This window comes from Pygocentrus nattereri, chromosome 17 (assembly GCF_015220715.1).
Source record: "Pygocentrus nattereri isolate fPygNat1 chromosome 17, fPygNat1.pri, whole genome shotgun sequence".
NCBI classification, from domain to species: Eukaryota; Metazoa; Chordata; class Actinopteri; order Characiformes; family Serrasalmidae; genus Pygocentrus; species Pygocentrus nattereri.
The window spans coordinates 15,418,082-15,443,758 of NC_051227.1; the positions used below are offsets into that span (position 1 = coordinate 15,418,082).

General features: G+C 38.6%; 1 protein-coding gene across 1 annotated transcript; it reads right to left on the reverse strand.

Moving 5' to 3' along the window:
- Positions 1 to 7,221: 7,221 nt before the first annotated feature.
- Positions 7,222 to 25,203, reverse strand: prrx1a (paired related homeobox 1a). Its single transcript, XM_017725697.2, has 4 exons — positions 24,557 to 25,203; positions 13,708 to 13,883; positions 11,689 to 11,870; positions 7,222 to 10,166 (listed from the first exon to the last, which is right to left on the reverse strand). The coding sequence occupies exons 1-4, from the start codon at positions 24,804 to 24,806 to the stop codon at positions 10,034 to 10,036; spliced, it is 741 nt and encodes a 246-aa protein (XP_017581186.2). The 5' UTR covers positions 24,807 to 25,203; the 3' UTR covers positions 7,222 to 10,033.
- Positions 25,204 to 25,677: the final 474 nt, after the last annotated feature.

Consider the following 25,677-nt stretch of genomic DNA (forward strand, 5'->3'; position numbering starts at 1 on the left):
TTCTCTTACTGTCTCTGAGGTCACCCGAGGTCACATGCAATCAGCAGGCCAAGGGGGGCTGTCAGGCCCATAAACAGGCCTTTGTGGAGCGTTCAGAAAACACCCTGCGGCCACTTAAACTGGAGCGAGTGCTTCCCGTGCCATAAACACCGTGTTTTGAAAGTAAACATTCCTGCTCAACAAAAAATTTAACAGCCATGGCCTCGCAGACGGTCTGAAGGATTGGGAGTTTGCCGTGCAATACCAAGGAGTCCATCATCAGGTAATAAAACACTGCAACAGATTTTTGGAAGTGTTCTGACAGCTTATTTTTCTCCACGGCCTTAAAAGTTTTTTTTTTGCTGCAATCTGTGGCCAAAGCAAATACACAAGCAGACGAATGAGTGGGGGCTATAAGGTCAGAGACATGGCAGGTACTTGCATTTGGTCGAATCTCGATGAAACACACATTTAGAGAAGTTTTATCTGTCCTTATTTCCTACTTAGAAGAGGAAAAGCCTCAGTCACACTTGGTTTCTGACAGAGTATGAATGAAAAGACCTGCAATCAGGAATTTTGAATTGCAGAGGAAATTTGTGTGTGAATCATAACCTCGAATTCAGCTTTGATAAACTTTAGTCTCTTTCTGTAGGCCCCCTAGTGGCTATTCTGTTGATGGAATGGAAATCAAGATATTTTTATTAAATATTCAATTCAATTCAATTCAAGTTTATTTATATAGCGCTTTTTACAACAAGGTTGTCACAAAGCAGCTTTACAGAAAAACAGGTCCACGCCTCTTATGAGCATCACCACAGTGAAGCCAATTTTGTGGTGACTACAGTGGTAAGGAAAAACTCCCTTTAAGAGGAAGAAACCTTAGAAGGGACCAAGGCTCAGTCCGAGGAACCCAACCCCCGTGGGTCGACCCGCACAGAAGAAACAGAACAGAAACAAGAACAACAGTACAAAGAGAGTGCAAAAAGATGGCTGGAACGCTGGAACCACGAATGGGGCACCTCCAGACAGGCCAACGGGGCATCTCGACACATGTGAGAGAGATAGAGAGAGAGAACGGAGTGGGAGGGAAGAAAGATAGGTTAGAAGAGTTGTGTTAATCTCTGTTGAGCGGGACAGGGCCGATTCCAGAGTGCTGCAAACACGAATCGGCACCTCCAGACAGGCCAACCGAACATCTCGACGCATGCGAGAGAGACAGAGAGAGAGAACAGAGTGGGAGGGAAGAAAAAGAGGTTAGAATGGTTTTATACTTTGCTGAAGAGCGGGGCACGCCTGTGAAAAAGCACAGGGACCCTAGATGGACACCTCCAGACAGCAGCTCAGGACATGAGGGGAAAAAGAGAAAGATAATGATTAGAACAGGGTTTGTGTTTGGTGTGTGAGCTGTAAGAGAAATCGTTAAAGGGAGACCAACAGTACAGACTAAGTTTGTGTGCACTGGACAATAGTAGAATAGCTGCAGGCTACAGCTAGAGAGAACCGCTATGATAAATTTATCTAAAAGCTTGTTCGAAAAGAAATGTTTTGAGTCTGGATTTAAAGACTGAGAGTGTGTCTGAGTCCCGTATATTAATAGGGAGATTATTCCAAAGTTGCGGAGCTTTATAAGAGAAAGCTTTACCTAATGCGTTGTTTTTTCTAATACGCGGGACTGATAATAAGCCGGCCTCTTGCGAGCGGAGTGTACGTGGCGGGTTATAAGGGATAAGGAGTTCCGCCAGATATTGCGGGGCCAGCCCTTTAAGAGATTTATACGTCAAAAGGAGTATTTTATAGTCTATACGGAATTTAACAGGTAACCAATGTAGGGATGAGAGGATTGGTGTAATATGATCAAATTTTCTAGCTCTGGTGAGCACCCTAGCAGCTGCATTTTGAACCAGCTGGAGCTTATTCAAAGATTTACATGAACTTCCAGCCAACAAAGCATTGCAGTAGTCCAGTCTAGAGGTTATGAATGCATGCACCAGCTTCTCAGCATCTGCATGAGAGAGTATGTTGCGGAGTTTAGCTATATTACGTAGATGGAAGAATGCGGTTTTAACTATGCTGCATATATGCACATCGAATGAAAGAACTGAGTCAAAAATGACTCCTAAGTTTCGCACCGTTTTTCCTGGTATGATTTGGTGACCATCTATTTCTACTACAATATTATCGATTTTATCAAGTTTGGGACCTAGTAGGAGGACCTCAGTTTTATCTGAATTTAGTAGGAGAAAATTAAGTGTCATCCACTTTCTTATTTCTCTAATACAGTCAGTTATTTGGTTTAGACAGAGGTCCTCATTGGGTTTAGCTGATATGTAAAGTTGGGTGTCATCTGCATAACAGTGAAAGTTAATACCGTGCCTACGGATTATTTTACCCAGCGGTAGCATGTAGAGTGTAAAGAGTATTGGGCCCAGAATAGACCCTTGTGGGACACCATATTTAACTCTAGACTGATAAGAGCATTTATTCTTTAAATGAACACACTGGTAGCGATCACTAAGATAGGATTTGAACCAGGTGAGGGCGGATCCTTTAATTCCTATAAGATTTTCTAATCTATTCAGCAAAATAGCGTGATCTATAGTGTCAAAGGCAGCACTGAGATCAAGGAGCACAAGAATGGCAGTGCTGCCCCTATCGAGTGCAGAAAGTAGGTCATTTGTTACTCTTAGCAAGGCGGTTTCTGTGCTGTGATTTTGTCTGAATCCTGATTGGAAAACTTCATGAATGCTATTGTTTTGTAAATAAGAGCACAGCTGCTTAAACACTATTTTTTCAAGAATTTTGGCTATGAAGGGGAGATTGGAAATCGGTCTATAATTAGCCAGCTCACAGGGATCCAGATTTGGCTTTTTTATGATGGGCTTAATGACTGCCAATTTGAGAGAATTAGGTACATAGCCCAAGCTGAGAGATGAATTGACTATATCTAGTAATGAGTTCCCAACCTTAGGCAGTGCCTGTTTAAATAGATGTGTAGGTACAGGATCTAATAAGCATGACGTCGATTTTAATGAGCTAATTATATTAAGCAAATCCTTTTCTATAACTGGGATAAAATTCTCTAGGTGTGGCTCAGAGCTGGTGCAGCATTCATCTATGTCTATAGGTATGTTATGTGAGTGAGACTGAATTTCTAGTCTAATATTATTAATTTTATCATCTAAGAACTTCATGAAATCGTTACTATTAATGGTGTCAGGGATAACGGAGCTAGTTTGTTTTTGATTTTTAGTAAGTTTAGCCACAGTACTGAACAGAAATCTCGGGTTGTCTCTGTTTTTTTCAATGAGAGCTGAGATGTACTGTGATTTAGTTTTAATTAGCGCTTTTTTATAGTTCGTCATACTATGCTGCCACTCAAGTCGGAAGGATTCTAGTTTAGTGAGTCGCCATTTACGTTCAAAGTTACGAGCTGTTTGTTTTAATGTGCGCGTGTGGTCATTATACCACGGGGCTAGCTTTTTATCCCTGATCGGTTTTATTTTCATCGGCGCAACACTATCTAGGTTAAAGCGGAGCACAGATTGAAAATGTTCAGTTATGCGTTCGAGATCTATTTCATTAGACGGAGAGGAGCTGTTTAAGTCTGGGAGGTTATTTATAAACGAATTGGCTGTTGAGGTTGTTATTTTACGCTTGTTACTGTAGCGGGGAGGCTGAAGGATTTCTTGACTAAGAACAACTTCAAACATGATTAAATAATGGTCGGATATTGAGTCATTTTGTGAAAAACTGACTATATTCTCTGCTTCAATACCCATTGTCAGAACTAAGTCTAATGTATGGCTACATCGGTGAGTGGGGCCTATAATATTTTGATTGAGGCCTAGAGCATCTATAATTGATTTAAAAGCAATTTTTAGTGGGTCCTGATCCTTTTCAAATTGAATATTGAAGTCGCCTGCAATAACGATCCTATCAGAGGAAAGAGTTACTGCTACTAAAAAATCAGCAAATTCACTAATAAACTCTGAATATGGTCCAGGAGGACGATACACTGTTATCAGTAGAAACGAATGCTGAGTTTTGGAAGCAGGAGACGGAAGCAGGAGACGGAATATAATATAATCAAATAAAATATTTCGTCCCTGTAGAGCTGATCTGTTGTTTTTTGTGTGTGTACTGAGCTGCTAGTGAGCAATGAGGGGTGAAGTGGAGGGGTCAGATCCCCCTGCTGTAAAAAAAATTCACACTTCTCCAAAGGTAGTGAGATTAAACAGGCAACTGCAGTTTTCTGAATATCAAACAATCCTGTACGACAATAAAAAATAGCAATAAAAACACTTTAATATTTGTGTTTATAAAGGTGTATAAAACCAAGCCCCTAGGCCTGCAGACTGCTTCTACAAACATTAATGAAAGAATGGGTCGCTCTCAGGAGCTCAGTGAATTCCAGCGTGGTACCGTGATCGGACGCCACCTGTGGAACAAGTGCAGTCGTGAAATTTCCTCACTACTAAATATTCTACAGTCAACTGTCATTGTGGTATTATAACAAAGTGGAAGCGACTGGGAACGACAGCAGCTCAGCCGCGAAGTGGTCGGCCATGTAAAATGACAGAGCGGGGTCAGCGGATGCTGAGTGGCATAGTGCACAGAGGTCACCAACTTTTTGCAGAGTCAATCACTACAGACCTCCAAACTTCATGTGGTCTTCAGATCAGCTCAAGAACAGCGTAGAGAGCTTCATGGAATGGGTTTCCATGGCCGAGCAGCTGCATCCAAGCCTCACATCACCAAGCACAATGCAAAGCGTGGAATGCAGTGGTGTAAAGCGCTGCCACTGGACTCTAGAGCAGTGGAGATGTGTTCTCTGGAGTGACCAATCACGCTTCTCCATCTGGAAATCCAATAGACGAGTCTGGGTTTGGCGGTTGCCAGGAGAATGGTTCTTGCCTGACTGCATTGTGCCAAATGTAAAGTTTGGTGGAGGGGGGATTATGGTGTGGGGTTGTTTTTCAGGAGTTTGGCTTGGCCCCTTAGTTCCAGTGAAAGGAACTCTTAAAGCTTCAGCACCAAGAGATTTTGGACAATTTCATACTCCCAACTTTGTGGGAACAGTTTAGAACTGGTCCCTTCCTGTTCCAACATGACTGCCCACCAGTGCACAAAGAAAGGTCCATAAAGACATGGATGTGCCAGTTTGGTGTGGAAGAAGGTGACTGGCCTGCACAGAGTCCTGACGTCAACCCGATAGAACACCTTTGGGATGAATTAGAGCGGAGACTGCGAGCCAGGCCTTCTCGTCCAACATCAGTGTCTGAACTCACAAATGTGCTTCTGGAAGAATGGTCAAGAATTCCCATAAACACACTCCTAACCTTGTGGAAAGCCTTCCCAGAAGAGTTGAAGCTGTTATAGCTGCAAAGGGTGGGCCGACATAATATTGAACCATATGAATTAAGAATGGGATGTCACTCAATTTCATATGTGTGTGAAGACAGACGAGTGAATACTTTTAGAAACATAGTGTACTTATGTGTGTGTGTGTGTGTGTGTGTGTGTGTGTGTGTATTGCTGTTGTCTGAAGAAAACCTCGTATTTCCAAATGTATAACTTTACAGGAGAAGGAAAAAACCTACTTTACTTTTGATGCAAGTCAATGGAACTAGACTTTTTTGTAAGTCATTTTGGGCCGTTTCATTTGCTTTATTCATCATGAACTTTACACACACCATAATGGGCAACAGACGTTTTCAAATTATGTCAAAAACTGAAAAACAAAAAAAAATGGCGAGGGTTTGTTCTGAAAGCAGCGATATATAGAAAAACATACATAGTTGACAAAAAGCATGGCGTGTTTCCCTGCTGAAAAACAAACAGTATGCTGGTTTATGCTGGTCTAGTGCTGGCTTCACTGGTCACTCAGTATCGTTGTGGTGGTTGACCAGCAGATCAGCATCCAAAACACAACATATCCTGGTATATGATGGCTTTTCCAGCAAGCTTGGCTGCAAAGTCTAGGCATAACATTCAATATAATTCCTACTTTTCTGGTTATAAATGGATGCATAATAGAAATGCAGAATGATACATAGTAAGTTAGAAGGCTAGATTAGATGGGATCACTATTGTCATGTTTGTGTTTTTACTGTTAATGATTGGCAAGCTAGCTGACAGTCTTCATGGACAGCTTCTTTATTCTCACCACAATATTGTTAGCCAGAACCGAAATGCGAAACCTCTGATAAATATCTAGCTGTGCCAAAATGGGGGATTTTGGCAAAATGCAAATGCTTGTTTTTTATTCTGCACCATTGAGATGTAAACACAGTCATTGAGAGTGGTTTGGTGTTAAATGGTTGATTACAGAGACTAATTGTAGAGATTGTAGTTTGTCTTTACAGTGGTGCTAATAGGAACCAGGGGTCACCATGACTACAACACAAACACAGCCACTTTATTTACTATCCAAAAGCACCAGTGAACCTACTTGGTTCTTTCTACATTCGTTTTAACCCCTTAAAATCCCATAATTATTGCATACTAAGGCTTATTATTCAGTAAATACAGGGATTTCAGTGCAAACTGGCCGAGCTATTCTTGGGTCTGCTGATGGGCCCTGGCCATTTAAGGGGTTAAAAATTAGTTTTAGGCCAAAATCTTCTCAAAAGTACGTGTCGGGAAGTGAATTCATAACCATTTCATGTAGCAATTTTATGTGAGGGAGCTTTTAGAGGTGGACGTCTGGTTCCCATCACCACCACTGTGAACAGTTCTTACTGTAATTTTCTGTAGAACAGAGCATTTCACACCAAACCACTCTGAACGCCTCTGTTTACATCTCAACCATTTACTTATGCAGAAAATGAGTATAATCCCTTTGAAGGAGGGCGGTGGAGGGGGATCTGTATGTGTGGGTGAGATACAAGCTGCAAGAACTTCTACAGTTTCACACAAAGTCCCCTGCAGTCCCTGTGTTATTTTCCTTTTCTCCTCTTTTACTGTGTTCAGAGGTAACCGTTCATTAAGAGAGGGGAAAAAAGAGACAGTTTTGGTCCTTCTTCAGCCAGCTAGAGAGCAGTTTAGTGAAAGAATGCGCAGAACATCTGGACTGCCCCCTTCGGATTGAATTTCTGAAATAAATCACCTGCCCTGCTTTGAACTCTATGTTATGGGGTTGAAAATTAATCGTTAAAAGTACAAAGTAAAACCCTTATAAAAGCAAAAGGGCTCCAAATACTAAGTGCTTGGACCCCCTGAAAAAAACTGAGAATAGGCCAATTGTGAGAATACGTGTTTCTTCTAGTTTTATTCTAAAAGGCTGTGGTGAAGCTAAGCACATAGAGAGTATTGATTTACGCTGATAACCGTGACTGTTGCCCGCAACAGCTCAGATGTTAGAGAAGCAGAGAAAGCGTAGGTATAGAAAGAAATTACAGCACGAACTCATTCTGGCACAAAGATGACATTCATCATTTTCTCGGGACTCTTTTAACAGTCTGATGTTTCAGTGCTGCTAAAGCCAGTAATGGCTTTTGACGACAGACAGAGAGATTATTGCTGTTCCACAACACGCTAATCCTGTGAAACGTCTGACATTACATTGCTCTTGCATGTTTTATTGCATAGGAATATTACAGGTTCAGATATACTCAGGCAGCATACACACAGGGTAAGGCTTCTAGGCTTCAGAACCAGGCTTTACCGCATGGCTTTTAGGTTACATACATCAAAATGTACATTAATGTGGAAGCACAAATCTGCCACTTGAAAAAAAAATGAAGAGGCCCTATAGTGTGTAATAGTAATGAGAAAGTTTCACATAATAGTGACTTGCTGTCTCATAATATTCAGAAATATTCCTTTTCCCAATTAAAAGATGTTAGATCATAATTATGAGTAGATAGTCATGATTTTGAGATGCCAAGTCTTAATTAGGAGATACTAAGTCAAAAGTATGAGTCAAGATCTCATTATTTTGAGTTGCTAGGTAAAAGTTATGAGATACAAAGCAGTAATTATGAGATACTGAGTCATAAATCCCTGATTTTATCTCAATATTATGAGACAGAATTTCATAATTATGAGATAAAAAGTAATAATTATAAGATACTATGTCATAAATATTGGACATCATCTCAATTATGAGGCCAAAATTCTTAATTATGAGATACTAAGTCATGAATAATGGTTTAATCTCAATATTGTGAGACAGAAATTCATAACTGTGAGATATTAAGTCATAATAATGGTGAACTTTCTCATTATTATGACTAAATAAATGGCTATATATTTTTTTCACCAGCGAAAATGGGCTTCCATACATTAATCCACTGAATGTCAATCATATAAACCCAAAAATCAAGTCTTAATATATTCTTCAACACCTTACAGTTTTAGGACAGTGTTAATAAGACTACACCTGCATAAGCCCTTCATAACAACTGACATAGACATACATAAACATTTACATACATTTATTCCAATAAGATTTTTGTGATTAAAGTTGCATTTGTTGCTTTGATATGAAGTGGATACAACATCTATGTCAGGTAATATCTCTTGTTACATTATGGTGCCACGAAACACTTTGTAACTCAGTGTTTATTACAGTGATATAATGCTGACAATATGACATAGCTTCCAACTGCCTAAAGTGTGTGTTCTCATATTTCAACTTAGATTTCAGCTACACTATTTGGCCAAAGGTATGTGGACACCTGACTATCACACCTATATCAATTTGTTGGGCATCCCATCCCAAAAATATATTAGCATGGAGTTGCCCCCCTTTTTTCTGGCATAACAGCCTCCACTCTTCTGGGAAGCTTTCCACAAGATTTTGGAGTGTCTGTGGGGATTTCTGTACATTCAATCAAAAGAGCATTTGTGAGGTCGGACACCAATGTTGGATGAGAGGGTCTGGCTCACAATTGACATTGCATATTAACATCACCCTTCACTGGACCTGAGGTGCCCAAACCCTGAAAACAGCCCCAGCCCATTATCCCTTCTCCACCAAACTTTATTGTCGGCACTATGCATTCAGTAATTAGCACCTTCCCTGCATTCATGAAACTCAGATTCGTCTGTCAGACTGCAAGATAGTGAGCTGTGATTCATCAATTCAGTGAACATATTTCTACTGTTCCAGAGTTCAGTGGTGATGTGCCTTACACCACTCCAGCCAACACTTTGCATTGAGCATAGTGATTTTAGGCTTGTGTGCAGGTGCTCAGCCTGGAAACCCATTTCATGATGCCTCTGACACACAATTCTTCAAGGTTATGTGCTTGATTTTATGCACCTGTTAGCAATGGGTGTGGCTAAAACACCTGAACTCAATAATTAGGAAGGGAAGGGTGTCCACATACTTTTGGCCAACATTATGCCACCATGAAGCAATGAAGTCCATGAAGTCATTTCTTACAATGCGCTATATCATTTCTATCAGAAAAAATGTGGATGTCACCTGAAATGTTATGCTGTAACATTTATAGTCTTATGAACACAGCCCTACAGTAAAGTGTTACCATATATTCATCAATGCTAATGTTTTACCCACTTACTCTAGAAAAGAACAAACAACTGTCAGTCCATGGTCTCGGCCATTTTTACAGTCTAATTGTACTGTGCAGTGCGTCCCCGAGGGAAATCAAGGAAAAAATCCTGAAAACTCCCCAACAAGTCTTTGAGATTTCTACAGCTGAACTCCACAGAGGTCATCGTTTCCCTGCGATCTGCTGCGGTTTCCAGAACTTTATAGCAGTTCTTCTCCTCCAGGAGCTACGCCCCACACAGCCGCAGCGAACATGAAAACACAAACTTTCCATTTCGCCATAGTGTGTTTTCCAAAAAACTTTTCCCCACATGTCATCGCCGGCTGCCAAAAACATGACAGCGTCTTACGTAAATCAATGAGTTTTTGGGCTTGGATAAGTTAAGTGAAGTTTCTTCCATTTCTTCGAAGAAGATAGAAGATAGAAGGCCTCGATGCTGAAAGGCACACAGTGGATACATTCGTGTGCATGGGTGACAGAGTCTTGCTTCGGCACCATTTGCCCACCTTTTGCCCAAAACGACCCAGGACATCTCAGTTGACGGTGGGCACCTGATTCAGGCTGTACTCTTTGGCCTTCAGCCTCAGGTTGGCGATGCTGTTGGCCATGTTCACGCCCTGGGCCGTGTTGTTGTTGGCACATGATGGCGAGTAGGTTGCCATTGCACTAAAAGAAAGGGGCAAAGGTCAGTTTTTTTTTTTTTTTTTTAGCAAAACATTTATGAGAACCACAAAAAAACAGCATCTAATAGCTTCCTTTCCTAGCCAGGAGAAATTAAGATGCTTGATTTTGAGGCAAAACTGCAAAACGGTCGTTACATTTTCATAGCCTGACCTATGCACAATCAACCACAACCACAACAACATTCATCATGGATGAAGAATGTGGAGCCGAGGCCAACATGTGTCAAACACATTACTACGAATTTTCGGAAAGCTAATGAACAGCCCGTGAGCTACACTCCCAAACATAAACCAAATTGGTTCTTTGGTTCATTTGGTTCCCTGCAGAATCTTTCCACGGATGGTTCTCTAAAGGGGCCGTGTCCAGATTTTTCTTGTATTTTATTAACGTCCCTGAGGTCCACTCATGACGCTTGTGTTGTCTTAGGTACAAAAAAGTCACGTGAACCTCTCTTCATCCCTAGAAACTGTCTTGTTCATGTGACTTTCAGGCTGAGATATGTAAATGAGCTCTGTGAATGAGATGTGAATGTGAGGAATCAGTTGAGAGTTTAAAGGTTCTTCACATAATGTGAACATGTTTGATATCAACTAAACTTGATCTGTATGTCCAAGCCAATTAGGAAACTATCTTTAGCTTGCAATGATCTATTAATGATAATAGATAAATACAAGCTAATATATTATCACAAAAAAAGTGAACAGGAATCAAAACCTGAAAATGAACCTTAAAAGTTTGGAATCAATGTTTCCAATAAAAACAGAACCCATTTGGTTGAAGATAAATGTATACAATGTTTCTAATATGAGACATTCTGGATATTAATTATTAGATGATTATACTCTGTATGTGGTATTCTTAAGCTCCATTCATCGTTCTAGACCCCATTATTTATCTGTTTATTTATTTGTTTTCTACTGATAATTTGAGGCCTGTGACCACCCTATTAGAAACATTATTTATCTGTTTATTTATTTGTTTTCTACTGATAAATGTTTATTTATAATCTACTGATGAATGTTTATTTATTTGTTTTCTACTGATAATTTTAAAATAAATAAATAAATAAATAAATAAATAAATATGGATTGGTGAATAGAGCTTTAAAATACCATATACAGAATATAATAATATAACAATTCATGTTCAGAATATTTAAAAATGATGACTCCCAGGCCAATAAGTTGACAAAAAATATTACAATTAAGTAAATATAATACATCATTTTTAGATTATTATAAAAGTAATGATGCTTGAAATATTCAGTCAACCATCTAAAACACCTCTTGGTGCACTGCACGTAATATTGAAATGGTAAATCCTCATTTTACAAGTTATACGTGGATATATCATAAGAATGTAGAATTAATATACGGTGATTCCAAACTTTTGAGTGTTACAGTGTGTGATATTCCACTCCTAATATCTGCCTTTTAAAGCTGAATTTAACTGACTGTAAGAGTTAACCTGGTTATTATGGTGATGAGGCTCAGTGGTCGGTTACCTGTATGGAGGTGAGCCGCTCCAGGACAGGTAGTCGCTGGGTCTGGGTGCAGGCCGGGGCACTATTGGCTGTTCCACTGATGTTACGTCTCCTGAGTAAGACTTGAGCAGCGAAGCGTTTTTACTGGCCAGCATTGCTCTCTCGTTACGCCGGAACTTGGCCCGCCTGTTCTGAAACCACACCTGAGAAAACAGAGGGGAAAAGCAGCCTCGTGAAAAAGATAGCATGCTCAGGAAACAGATAGGAGCTCACGATTCAGACGATAAAAACACTGGAGGAGCGAGAGCTCACAGCAGGACTCATGCAGTCTTAAAATGTGCATGACATGGATACGATTCTTATGCAGTCTTTCATTTAAAGAGATTGGAGAGGTGTTATTATCTAATGGCGTTCTGGGACAGAATGAATCCAGTGCTTAGCTCTTCTCCTCACTCTGAGGAAAGGAATTCGGTGGAAGTCAGTTTTGTGTTTGTTCTCTGAGTCACTCTGTTTCAGGCAGCCAGCACAGTTCCAGCACAGTTCCCGAATTAGGTTATGCAAGATTCGGGCCTTGTTTCCATGAGTCATGTGATCAGTAGTAGCAGGTGACATGTGCGCTCTGAAATGCAGCTATTACTCATAAGAAGATCATTCATTACCTCACAGCTCATTACCGTTCAGCTAAACCTCCTCCAAAATTAACCCCCTAACTCTAAAGGCCTGCATGAGTGTCCACAGCTCAGTGCCTCACTCTCAGAGCTACCCAGCCTAGACATTAGTTTCACAGTAGATACTGAATCATTTACAGAAGATACTACATAATTCACAGTAGATACTGAAAAATTCATAGTAGTTCATAAACAATTTATACAATATATAGTCCGTTTATAGCAAATCTTGAATCAGACGCAATAAATACTCAAAAATGGATAGCATGTACTAAATAATAATGGATAGTAAATAATTTATTAGTTACTGAATAATTCAAAGTAGTTAATAAGTAATCCATAATAGTTACTAAATAATTTATAGTAAATACTAAATAACATAATATTTGCTGAATAATCTGTGATAGTTACTAAATAATTTCTAGTAGCTAATGAATAATTCTTAGTAATTACTAAATAATTCATGGTAGATACTCAATAAGTTCTAGTAGATGCTGAATAATTTGCAGTACGTACTGAATGATTTATAGTAGTTACTGAATTATTCATACTTGATACCGAGTGATATAGTAGATACTGAATAATTCAGGGTGGATACAGAATAATTTATAGTAGTTACTGAGTAATTTATAGTAGATACTGAATAGTTCAGGGTAGATACAGAATAATTTATAGTAGTTACTGAGTAATTTATAGTAATTACTGAGTAATTTATAGTAGATACTGAATAATTTATAGTAGTTACTGAGTAATTTATAGTAGATACTGAATAGTTCAGGGTAGATACAGAATAATTTATAGTAGTTACTGAGTAATTTATAGTAATTACTGAGTAATTTATAGTAGATACTGAATAATTTATAGTAGTTACTGAGTAATTTATAGTAGTATAGTATAGTAGTAATGAATGTAATAGTAGGTACTGAATAATTCAAAGTAGTCAGTGAGTTTTCTGTACTATTAAGTGCAATAATGTAAATACACAATTATATAATCAGTTAATTAATGAATTGCATTTACATTTGATTTATATTCTTATATTCTTTGACAGGTTTGAATATTTTTTCTGCTGTGAAGAATCTTTTCTCCTTCTGTAAAACAAGACCTACACAACATTAACTTTTTCATCAAATATAAATCATAATATAATATTTCCTCTTCTACTGACAAACACAGACGTGGTCTGGACTGAAAACTTTGAATCTGCACTTTCAACAGAACGTCGGCACCTCTTCCCATGCTTAATAAGCAAGATAAGAGGATTTACCTCCCACCAAAATTGTTTCTCTTACAGACAGCAGCCCTGACCACTGTACTGACCCATGCAGGTTGTGATTTCTCAGTCATGCAGTGGATATTTGGGGTCACTGACCTGTACCCGAGCCTCGGTGAGGTTGACCCTACGTGCCAGGTCCTCTCTGACGAAGGCGTCAGGATAGTGCGTCCTCTCGAACACTCGCTCCAGCGCCTGCAGCTGACTGCTATTGAAGGTGGTCCGGTTCCTCCGTTGCTTACGCTTCTTCTTCTCCTCCGAGTTCAGCTGCTCATCTGAGAGACAGACATAGATAACAGGTTATAAACATCTAATGAAGGACACGGGGGGCCTCATACAAACCATCAGCCAAATCAGATCAACACGTAACAGTGAACCCAGACAGTCAGCTGAATGAAGATTTCAACAGATTTAAATGGTTGAGATGTAAACAGAGCAATTCAGAGCGGTTTGGTGTGAAACGCTCTATTCTAAAGCAACCTAGAGCCAGAATTGTTCATAGTGGTGGTGATAGGAACCAGACATCACATGAAATGCTAAGGACTGCACTTCCTGATGCCTGTAACGTTCTTTCGTGATCTTTTGTAGGCTAAAATGTCTTTTTTTCTTAAATCTATTCATGGTGGAGGGGTTCAGGCAGGGCATTATAAGGCAAAGTAGAACTCAAAGAGAACATATTTTTTACAGATTTACCATCAACATTCATTATAAAAGCTTAGAAGACTCATGTAGATTCTCTAGTGGTTCTGGATGGTACATAAAATGTCTATATTTGTGGTGTAGTCATGGTGACCCCTGGTTCCTATCACCACCACTGAGCACCAAACTGCTCTGAATGACCTTATTTACCTGGTCTCAGTGATTGAATTCACTAGAGATTTTCACAAATCAGTGGAATTCCCCTTTTCTTTAAGTTTTAGTTAAGTGTTTTAAATAAGGGGCATATTCATAGATATCAACCCAAACAGTTTTCCTGTATAACATCCGTTGTTCCCCCCAGGTTTGGAGCTATTTGGCCACGCAAGGCCGGGATACAATAAATCGGTCCAATTGACATCAACAGGTCTGTTGCGTTCAGATTTGTTTTTGGCTTTCTGCTTCATTTTTAGACCTTCTAACCTAAAACGTAAGGTGATCAGACTGGTGGGGAGGGAGAGCAGGCATACTGGACTATGTCAGATTTTGTCACCGTGGGTTTACTGTGCATGGATAAAGCTCATATCACCTCTTGCGAGAAATAAACTTGGGAAATCTGATTTGTTGACCCAAGTAGACATTGCTCAGAGATTTGGCTCAATCAGCTCAGTTCCCACAGTGTAGTCATTAAACTGCTGCTTTAACACAATACATGGAGAATAACTAAAGAGAATGAAGACGGCTCAATTGACATGCAGTTACCACACACTCCTGATGGATTTGTTAATTCCTGTATGATAATATTTTTACTTTTACTCATGTACATTAGTGAGTATCCACATTCTACACCTTTAGAAATCCATCCATCCATCCATCCATTTTCTAAGCCGCTTCTCCGTCATGGTCGCTTGGGGGGCTGGGGTGCTGGAGCCTATCCCAGCACCTTTAGAAATGAAGATATGAAACTATCACTGGGGCAGTGCCCCTCTTGTTACCCCTCAAGGCTCCATCTCAGCACCTTTAGTCAGGGAACATAACTGAACCATAATCCACTGAAATGATGTGTTCTAAGCTGTACTGACTCCACACACCCCGCCTCGCCTCCAGGACTTTTATTCTACTGTTCTGTTTTAAAACATTCAGTTATGAAAAGGTACAAATACCAACTTTTCACCTGGAGAAACTGATTTAAGCTTCACAATCAGACCTTAAAACCACTGCAGAACCTTTGAGGGAACATTTACACTGTTTGTACCTTGAAGAACGAAAAAGGTACCTGAACAGAACCTTCATTTCGACCTGTGCACTCAGTTCCATTGAGTTTAACATTTGGAATTAATTTCTGTTGTTGTTTCAGCTCCTGACTGCTTCATACCTCTCAGTTTAGAAGAAAAGGATCCAATAAAAGAGAGGAATGGATTCTAACAAGCTTCAGTTCCTGTACTGATCGATGCCCGATGTTCAAGTGCAGTTCTGTCAGTTACTTGGTACTTAATTTGAGCTTCTTGAGATTCTGCTACGCGCACTGTTTTTTGTGCATAGGTTTCTTTTTAATTTATACTGATTCATTATTTCATCAGAGGGTTTAGGGCACCTTACGTGCATACGTTGCATGCAAAAGTGTTGGCACCCCTGCTCAAATGACCTATTCTCTTCATTTTGGAAGTAAAAATAAGTTGACGCATCTTCTACTAAAAAAACACATGAAAATATGGCATTTTTAGCAAATCTTGGCGCAGAATTTCAGTTTAACATGCTTAAAAAAAATTAACAACACAAAATGTACCAGAACTTTTGCACAGGCTACATTTATACCCCCCTTCCCCACCCAATGCATGTTAAATTCAGCAGTTGTATAGCAGTTGTGCACTAAACTGTGCAGAAGTTTGTTCTCACTTATTTCCACAGAGACTCAACAACAACATGGACACATTTGCTCAGGGGTGCCCAAACTTTTGCACACAACTGTAAGCATATCCCACAAGACCAGATTTTATAGACTCCAAAAACAATTGGACCATAAAACTGTTGTTGTACCTTTTTTCTGACTGTGCAGACTTTAGCAATTGTTTGAATTTACAGTAAATAGAGTAAATAAACAAGACCTGTATTATTACTGTAGCTACATTTAATGTATGGTTTTGATATATTAAGCTCAGGTCTGCCAAACACATCTTGCTTTAATACTGTTGCTGATTTGGAAATCAGTTTATCATTTTAAATATGTGAATAAACTTTAATAGGCTGCTTTGGCCATGTTTTTGATGTCGTTTGCCAGCAAAACAAGCAGAAACAGTCAGAAGTGCAGCTCAGACTTGTCATCACACAATTCAACTTGATATAAATGTAACTCACTTGTAATTACTGTGTAAAAAGCTTTGTAATTATATAATTACATTTGAATAGTACGGCAAACGGCAGTGATAATAACATGCAGACCAAAACAATTGAGGTGAAGACAAATACACTATGAAAATGCAACTGACAGACTGCAGATGCTGCTTTTCATCTCCATCATTAATGAATAACAGCCAGCTATTAAGAATTAATAGGACTTTTCAGGAATGACTCCTCCTCTTAATCGCTTTAAGAAGGACACTTATGAGGAATAAGTGGAGCCTCAGCCTGTGGAGGACTTTACTGAAGCCCAGGGGCCTCAAACTGGACAAAAAAGCAGGTTGAACACATAAATCAAGCCCTCAGATCAGTCCATAAGCCCCACAGTGACGGGGTGACCAATTGATTGGCTCCAAGTCGTCCGACGCTGTAACTCCAAAAATAAAGATTAAAGAATGGAAATTAGGGCTTGTTGGAGGACACTAATCTCAGCAGAGGCCAGACTGTGGCACATATTTATCCTTTAAAGGAGGATTATGGTGTCAAAACTGATTTCAGCTTGAGTTCTCATTGCTCTTAGTCACAGATTTCCACAGTGTAGTTCATCTTCACAGTCTGGGCGTCAGCATCTCAGAGCAAACAGCTTACTGATGTTATTCAGCTTAAACCCATGTGTCGAACACTGGTCAGGCCGCCAGCACAATCCTACCAATCTATTCAATTTTCTATTGATATTAGTTTCACAAATTGTGCTGCACTACAATCCTCAGCATGCACTGCAGTGTAATGTGCAATGAGCAATCTATGGAACAGCGGTTAGCACCACTAAATACACCACCTGCAACACAAAGCAAGCTAAAAAATACCTTTACTGTTAGAAATGAAGGTTCTGTGCAGGTACATTTTTCCTTCTTCAAGGTACAAACAATATACATGTTCCCACAAAGGTTCTCCAGTGGTTTTAAGGTCTGATTGTGAACCTTAAATCAGTTTCTCCAGGTGAAAAGTTGGTATTTGTACCTTTTCATAACCGAATGTTTTAAAACAGAACAGTAGGATAAAAGTCCTGGAGGCGAGGCGGGGTGTGTGGAGTCAGTACAGCTTAGAACACATCATTTCAGTGGATTATGGTCCAGAAAAGTTAATGATAGGCTACTAAAACCAGTTTGAAGCAATGAAATGCACTTTAACAGAGATCTGTTGCATCTGTTTATCCTGAAAATAAATCACATTTTTACACATCGATTTCGTTCATCTGAAAATGACATATCTGCTTCTCCATATGAGCAAGTCCTGCAGAATTAGCAAAGTGGTAACTTTACAAGACAGTAAAAATGTTATTAACTTCTAACGTTTGTATTTCGCTGCTATAGGAACAAAACCGCACATCTCCAAAATGGAAACTTTACAGGAGAAGGAAAAAACCTACTGTACTTTTAATATAAGTCAATGGAACCAGACTTTGTACCAAGTCATTTTGGGCCGTTTCTTTTGGTCCATACATTAAGAAATTGACACCCAACACAAAGGACAATGGGATCTTTCAGATTTTGTCAAAAACTGAAAAAGGATAAAAATGAAGACACAAGGTTTTGTTTTGACAGCAGCGATATGTACAGGTCATTTTGGACTGATTCGATTGGCCTGCTCGTAACGCAATGTAAAGGGGATCTTGCATTTTCAAATATTTTGTTATTTTGACATAGCAAAAATCTAAAAATCTACATTCGTCTTCAAAAGTTTGGAAGCGCTTGTCATGTTAACATTTTCTGTATTTTTGTGTACAGTAATAATAACAGTTACATCAATGAAGTTGAAAACTTTCAAGCTTTTGTCAACATTTCAAGAATTCTGTGAACAAAAAGTAAATAAAATGATAAACAACGTACTTCATGTTACATTCATGCTGTCTTCTTTGACATTATGGTGAATTTTGGATATTCATTTTTATTATAACTCAGTGCTTGATGTTCTACAGGTTTCAAGCCTATTAGAATCATTTTATACATTTATCTGCAACTACACCAGTGTTATATTATAAAAACAGAGATCTGCAAATAGAGCTGCGTGAGAAAAGAGAGAAGTTCTGTATGTTAAGCTGTAGAATGTTGATTCAGACTGTTCAACTGATGGCTTTTGCTGTTAGGACAGTGTTTAAAATGAACCTGCAATATTACTTTTAGAGACAAAGTCTGTTTAACCCCTTAACATTCCAGGTTTATTTCATACAGAGGCTTATTATAGCCATTGTATGAATTAGTACAGTAGTAAATAGTGTAATAGGGATAGTAACAGCAAGGACTTCAGTGCGAACTAACAGAGCTTCTTAGGTTACAGAAGTGTGTAATAAATCACGGCCTGGTAAGTGCTTAATAAAGTTCAGGCACAGATGCAAATCATTCATCTCACATTCATTTCATTTAAAATAGATTAAATAACAGGAATCTTTTTTAAAGGTGTGGTTACTGATTTACTGAATTCAATCGTGGTTAATGCCTCGAAGCCACTAACCCTCAAAATCCGCCCCACGTCATTCCTCAAAGACGCCTCTTTACTTACCGACAGCCGGCCTGAGCACTGGCCGAGTAAATGCTGAGGGGTGTACAAATAAATTTAATCCAGATTTCATTTACATAAATAAACAAACCACCTGAGCGAGCATAAATAAACAAACTGTTTGATTAAGTAAATAAACGTCGGACTCAAGCGCTCTATTAGACCTCGCTCTTCACTACCTCCTCTCTACTTTGTTAGTTCTACTGACCTTTTGATTCTTTCAGCCTCTGTCTGTTTACAGTCCTGGGCAAAAGTTTGCTGACTTTAAAATATTGGAAGTATATAAAACATAACATATGAGGTGTGCCAGAACTTTTGCACAGGCCACATTTTATATTATTTTTATTATTTTCCAGTATGTTGAATGTGCAGATCAACAAAATGTTACTTGTTTGGGGTGCACAAACATTTGCACGCAACTGAATTATATACAGTGCAAAGTCTGAAGCAGTGATGAAACTGGGTCAAATCTGTTTAAATACACAGTACTGCGCGAAAGTTTTAGGCATCTAAACACATTTTTAAACAATTGATCTCGGCAGTGAGTTTATCATAATATACATTAGAATAAAGTCATATTCATAATTCAAATAAACATAAAAACAATAAAAGTAAGAAAAATTTCTTGGGTCCATATTTTTCCTTGACACCTCCACAGCCACACAGAGACTTGTTAATATCATCAGTTATATCATGAGCTCAATTTACTGAAGCACTGATTGATCAAACCAGGAGCTGCTTTTTAACTACATATAATACTGGGCTTCCTCGAGGAGAGGCTTGAAAATGGTTAAACAAACACACTAACATCCAGAAAATCACCATTTATTTTATATATATATATATATATATATATATATATATATATATATATATATATATATATATATATATATATATATAATCCTTATTAATTAATATTCTATAAATTTTGTTTATTCAAATATCTACACTTTTCTCAGCAAATAAACACAAACTACACAAATAAATAGATTTTGAAAATGTGTCTTGGATGCCTAAGACTTTTGCACAGTACTGTGTATATATATATATATATATATATATATATATACATATATACACACACAAATATTTATACATATATCTCACTGTTGTCGGAAACAAAACCTTGTATCTACGTTTTTTTGTGTTTTTCAGTTTTTGGCATAATCTGAAAATGTCTTATATCCTTTACGTTGTGTGTAAACATGTGTAAACATCAGATCTTCTTTAAGATCTTCTTCCTTCAGGAAAGCACAAGAAGAAAGTGGTGTTTTCAGGACATTAATGAATGTTGAGTACAGTTAGGTTTGGTTCCTGACCTCTCGCTGCTCTCTAGCCTGGATTTATTAAAGCCCATCAGCAGCACCTGATTTAATGTAATGAAGGATTAATTCTATAAATGTGGTGTTGGGTGATAACCGTAAACACTGAACCTCTTCAATGAGACGTCTGGAAATGCTGAAATAGCTCATACACCAAACTGAAACAAATCAAATTACTATAGATTCTTTGTTTATTCTAAAGTTAGTGTTTGAGCGGAGAAAAAGATTTCCATATTATTTTCTTAGACGATGTGTTGCCTATATTCATTATAACACTGTGACAAAACCTTGTATCTCCAACAATGTAACTTTACAGGAGAAGGATATACATAAATACATATAGTTAAAGTTGATAGAGAAATGACTTATTTCTAGGAATATTGGAATATTTCTATTTGTCTTTTCATCATAAAACTTTGGTCATTTTCCAATTCCTGGCGTAATTTGAAAGTGTCTGTTTCTTTTTACATTCTGTGTAAATTTCATGATGAACGGACAAAAAGAAACTGCTCAAAATGATTTGGAAAGACGTCTGGTTCCATTGACTTACATTAAAAGCAAAGTTTGGTTTTTCCTTCTCCTGTAAAGTTACCATTTTGGAAATACGAGGTTTTGTTCTGACAACAGCGAAATACACACATATTTTTATATATATAGATATATTTTTTTATATATATAGATATATGAGATGCAATTAATACTTTGTTGATTTGATTTTCTGGTGTAAATAAGTTACACATCCTCTACAGAGATACACGAGATACGCTGCTGCACATTTTAATACACAAATACTGTTTATCTGCTGAATTTAACTTATTGGAAAAAAAGTTAAATGTAAAATGTGGCCTGTGCACAAGTTATGGCACATTTTATATTTAATGCTTTATTTTTCCCAACATTTTAAACTCAGCAAATAAAAAGAAACTGTGCACTAATTTACAGAAAAATGCCAAAAATGCCCTGTGTGGCCCTGCATGTCCTCTGAAGAGGATGTGTAACTTATTTGCACTTAGAAAATCAACAGAACCTGTAATTTGACCTGGGGTGCCCAAACCTTTGCATGCGACTGTTTAATGTATATTAACATAAATAAATTTGAGAAACAGACAGAATTGATGAGAAGTGAAACGAAGAAGAAATGTTCACGATTCCGCACTAGTTCTCCATCGCTGTTCTAACGCCGAGACTGCCGTCCTGAAGAGTGAAGCCTGACGGCGCCCAGGTGGATATGATCTGCTCATCAGAGGCTTTTACACAGACAGGTGGAGCTCATGCAACCCGAGTACACGCTGTCATTAAAGCTGAGAAGGGCCGCCCCACCAAATACTGAGAAATTCAAGTTAAAACTGTGAAAAATTCTGATTATTATGCTGATTATATCATTTGAAATGAAAAAATGCATTGAACTGAAAAGATGTATTGAATGTACTGAATTCCAAATTGAAAAGAATGCAAGATTTCAGTATTTTCACCACCGCTTTCAGACTTTTGGAAACCTCATATCTCCAAAATGGTAACTTTACAGGAGAAGGAAAAAACCTACTTTACTTTTAATGTAAGTCAATGGAACCAGACGTCTTTCCAAATCGTTTTGGGCCATTTCTTTTGATCCATTGACCATGAAATTTACACACAACATAAAGGGCAACAAATTTTTCTTTTCAAATTATAACAAAAACTGAAAAACTACAAAAATGGAGACATGAGGTTTTCTTCCGACAGCAGCGATGTATCCACTGTCAGACTAACATTGTTATATGAGCAAACTTAACGATAATGCAGCCCAGCAGGCTCAGTGTGGGTTTAATTAAGTCTAGTATTAAGTAGTAACAGCATGTGGGATGTGACTGACCATGTTTATTGCCCCGAATTCACTCTTTTTGCTCTCAAAAATGAGCAAATTTCCCTTCGGACACATTGTGATAGTGAACTGAGTTCAAATCACACTAAAAAATCAGAATCAGTCACAGTCAAGCATAAACAGAGCCATTCAGAGCTTTGAGAGATGCGGTGAGTATCTGTGTCTGTACTGAGGCCTATGGCTCACAGTCTGATTATTAAAGCACAGAGTCCTGTCACTCACAGTTTAGTCAAAAATATCACAATCACAACAAAAAAATGATGATTTGCTTCCATCGGAGCGAAGAACTGAAAGCCAAACCATCGCTGGCACCTTTCCTTAGTGAATTAGTCGCTAAAAGCTGCAGGTTCGGCCTCTCTTAAGAAAACAAGCGAATCTGCCGATCTGGACATTTCTGAATTAGGATTTTACAAAATAGTCGATTAACGTTTTTATGCAGCATTTAGATGAAAAATAGCCCAAAGCAGCCTCATGTAATATAAATGCCATCCTACAGGTGAATGTAGTCATGACTAAAATGCGTCCGGTTGGTTCAGATTGGACTGCATTCTCATATTATTCCCTTTAATTCCCTAAAAATATTAACAGCACAGCAAATCAAAAAAGTCCACATTCGTGTTCTATTGTCACTTCAGAGGCACTTTGAGGCAGGTAATCAGAGCATTTGAGGCCTGTAGAGTAGCTGATCCAGTGGGACTGCAGGGCCAAGCTTTAAAGCTTTGTAATGCATTTTTTTATGTCTATATTATTTTTTCTCGCAGCAGTGTTCAAACCCTGGTTTCCCCAAAACGTCTTGGTCTTAAGATCGTCTTAACTAGAAAAGAGATTGTCCAGCGCGAAGCTCGCTCTACCGTTTCTGCTAAGACGCTTTTGGGAGACCCAGCCCAGTTTATTTCTAGTTTCCCGAAATGATCCGTGTCTTTATTTTTTAAAAATCTACTGTTTTCATATATTTTAGCCTGAGTTGTAGTTTTTTTCTTTACTGATAATAATGCAGCTCGCAGCTTTAGGCACAGAACATAGCGTCTGTCAGTGTTTCATGGGCCTGAAGATTTTTCCCTCGAGTCATTGGAGCTTATTTCTCACGGGTTTTTGAGATTGCAGATACAACTGTACACTCAAGGCTTACCAATGGTATATGAGGTCTAATTGTGCACCCTAAATTAGTTTAAAGGGTTCAGGACATTCACTTTTCCAAAAATTTGTACCTTTTTCACAACTTTACTAATTAGGAAAAGAAATAACAAGCCAGGAGGACGAGGACGAGGATGCAGTCATATGCACAAGTCTGACCACCCCTGGTCAAATGATATGTTTTGTTGATTGTTTAGTGAAAGTAAACACACTTAAATATGGCATTTTGCAAGGTTTCTATTTATTTGCTGAGTTTAACATATTAAAAATAAAATTCAATATAAAAAGGTACCATAACTTTTGCACGGGCCACATTTAATGTGTTTTGCCACCAGTATGTTAATTTCGGCAAATAATCAGTAATTGTGTGTTAAAATGTGCAGATGTGAAATGTATGATTTGTAACGTATTTACACTTAGAAAATCAACAAAAGCACAAGGGGTGCACAGACTTTTGCATAAAATTATACTAGTCACAGTGGAATGCGGTACCATTCCCCGACTAACGGTACTGAAGAGAAACCTTTGAGGGGACCACCACAGTGACAGCGTTTGTACCCTGAAATTTTTGTTTATTAATTTCAGCTTTGATTTTAGTTTTAGTGTGTCATAGTAACCCTGCTGTCGAGCAGCGCACTATACATTAAGGTTCTAGATAGGCAGGTAGAGTCACATAGAGTGACTGTATATCTATATATTGTTGCCGTCAAAAAATAATAAAAATTCATGTTGAGTGAACCAATATAAATAGTCCAAATTGATGTGGAATAAACATTAAAAGTAAAGACTATTTTGGCATTTTCTTAAACTTTCTTGAACTGTAAAAACTAAAATTAATATTTATTTAATCATTGGGTTTTTTCTTTAAGACATCAACAATTTTTAATATATTATATCTACCATATATATATATGAAAGCAAAGCATTCTCAACTGCTCTACTTGAGTAGTCTACATATAATGTTTGTCATAAGGCGTTTATTATGAAGTTATTACTATAGTTACGACACATGAGCTCATGTTTTTACTCTCAGAAACAGAATACATGTGAAATAACTCCCCCCAAAAACTAAAAGCCCCCCATTGCATGTCCAGCTTACTGTCTTGCTGTGTGGTGTCGCTGCCGCTGGTCAGTCCAGGCGACTCCAGCATGTTCCTGCCCGCCTCGGCGGCCCCCTCGTCCCCCTGCGCTCCCACCATCTCCCTCGCTTCCTCCAGGTCCAGCAGGTGGCTCACCGAAAAGTTCTTCTTGGCATGCAAATTGTCCAGATGACTGGCGGTGATGGGGCTTTCCAGGCGGTTGGGCAGCACGGCCGGTCTGTCCATTACATGGGCATAGCTAGAAGTCATGACGTAGACTGGACCTGAGAGAGAACGGAGCTGGTGGTAGAAGATTCCTCAGAATGTTCCTCACGTACAAAAAACATGGATTTATTCAAGCTTGTAAACATAAAACCTTTGTTTTTGATTAAAAAAACGTCCTTCGTCTTCGTCTTCTTGCTGCTAGAGATCCAAAAGCTCTGAGCTGAAAGTCCGTCCTGCTCAGAGGAGCCCGGCAGTGAAGTTTGTGGTGTTAACTTTAAAAAGTCTGAGCTGGTTTTCTGCTAAACAAGCTAAGTTAAAGTCCTCAGAGAAACCATTTGCCTTCTTCGAACGCTTCTGGACTTTACAACACAAACGCAAATGGTCTCCTCTCTCTCTCTCTCTCTCTCTCTCTCTCTCTCTCTCTCTCTCTCTCTCCCTCTCTCTCCTGGGTATGGAGCTGCTCTTGCTACTTCAAACAACTGCAAATGTCTGGCACTAAAGTGTGGGGGGAGCTTGAGAGGGAAATAAATGAGCGTTTGAAGCCCCTGGGAGAGTTGATGGACGTACAAGAAGCCCTAATTACGTGGCAATGTGGCTTTTTTCTGTGCTGTTTCTGACGTTTTACAGAGTTCCATCTTTCGCTCCTGCGCAGCGTTTGCCACCACACAAGCAAAACACTGCAGGACTCGGGAAACACGGTTAATAAGAACTTCAAAAGGGGTTAAAAGTGGGACTCGGACGGGTTTCGTGTATTTTTTTGGGGAGTGGAAAGCTGTCAATCCAAACTTAAACTTAAAATCACAGATAAGAAACATGAAGCTGTTACATTTTAACTCCTCAGTGAAAAATAGCTCTGCATCGTTTTCCATGAAGGTACTAAAAGCCTTAAGATGTAATGCTACTGGGACTTTAAAGG

What these genes read in the sequence shown, in the direction of transcription:
- prrx1a (XM_017725697.2), bottom strand. Translation starts at nt 24,806, where the DNA reads ATGACTTCTAGCTATGCCCATGTAATGGACAGACCGGCCGTGCTGCCC. An exon ending in TCACCGAGGCTCGGGTACAG is followed by an intron (nt 11,871 to 13,707) that starts GTCAGTGACCCC and finishes CTGTTTTCTCAG; the next exon opens with GTGTGGTTTCAGAACAGGCG. An exon ending in AGCGGCTCACCTCCATACAG is followed by an intron (nt 10,167 to 11,688) that starts GTAACCGACCAC and finishes CCTTTCTTTTAG; the next exon opens with TGCAATGGCAACCTACTCGC.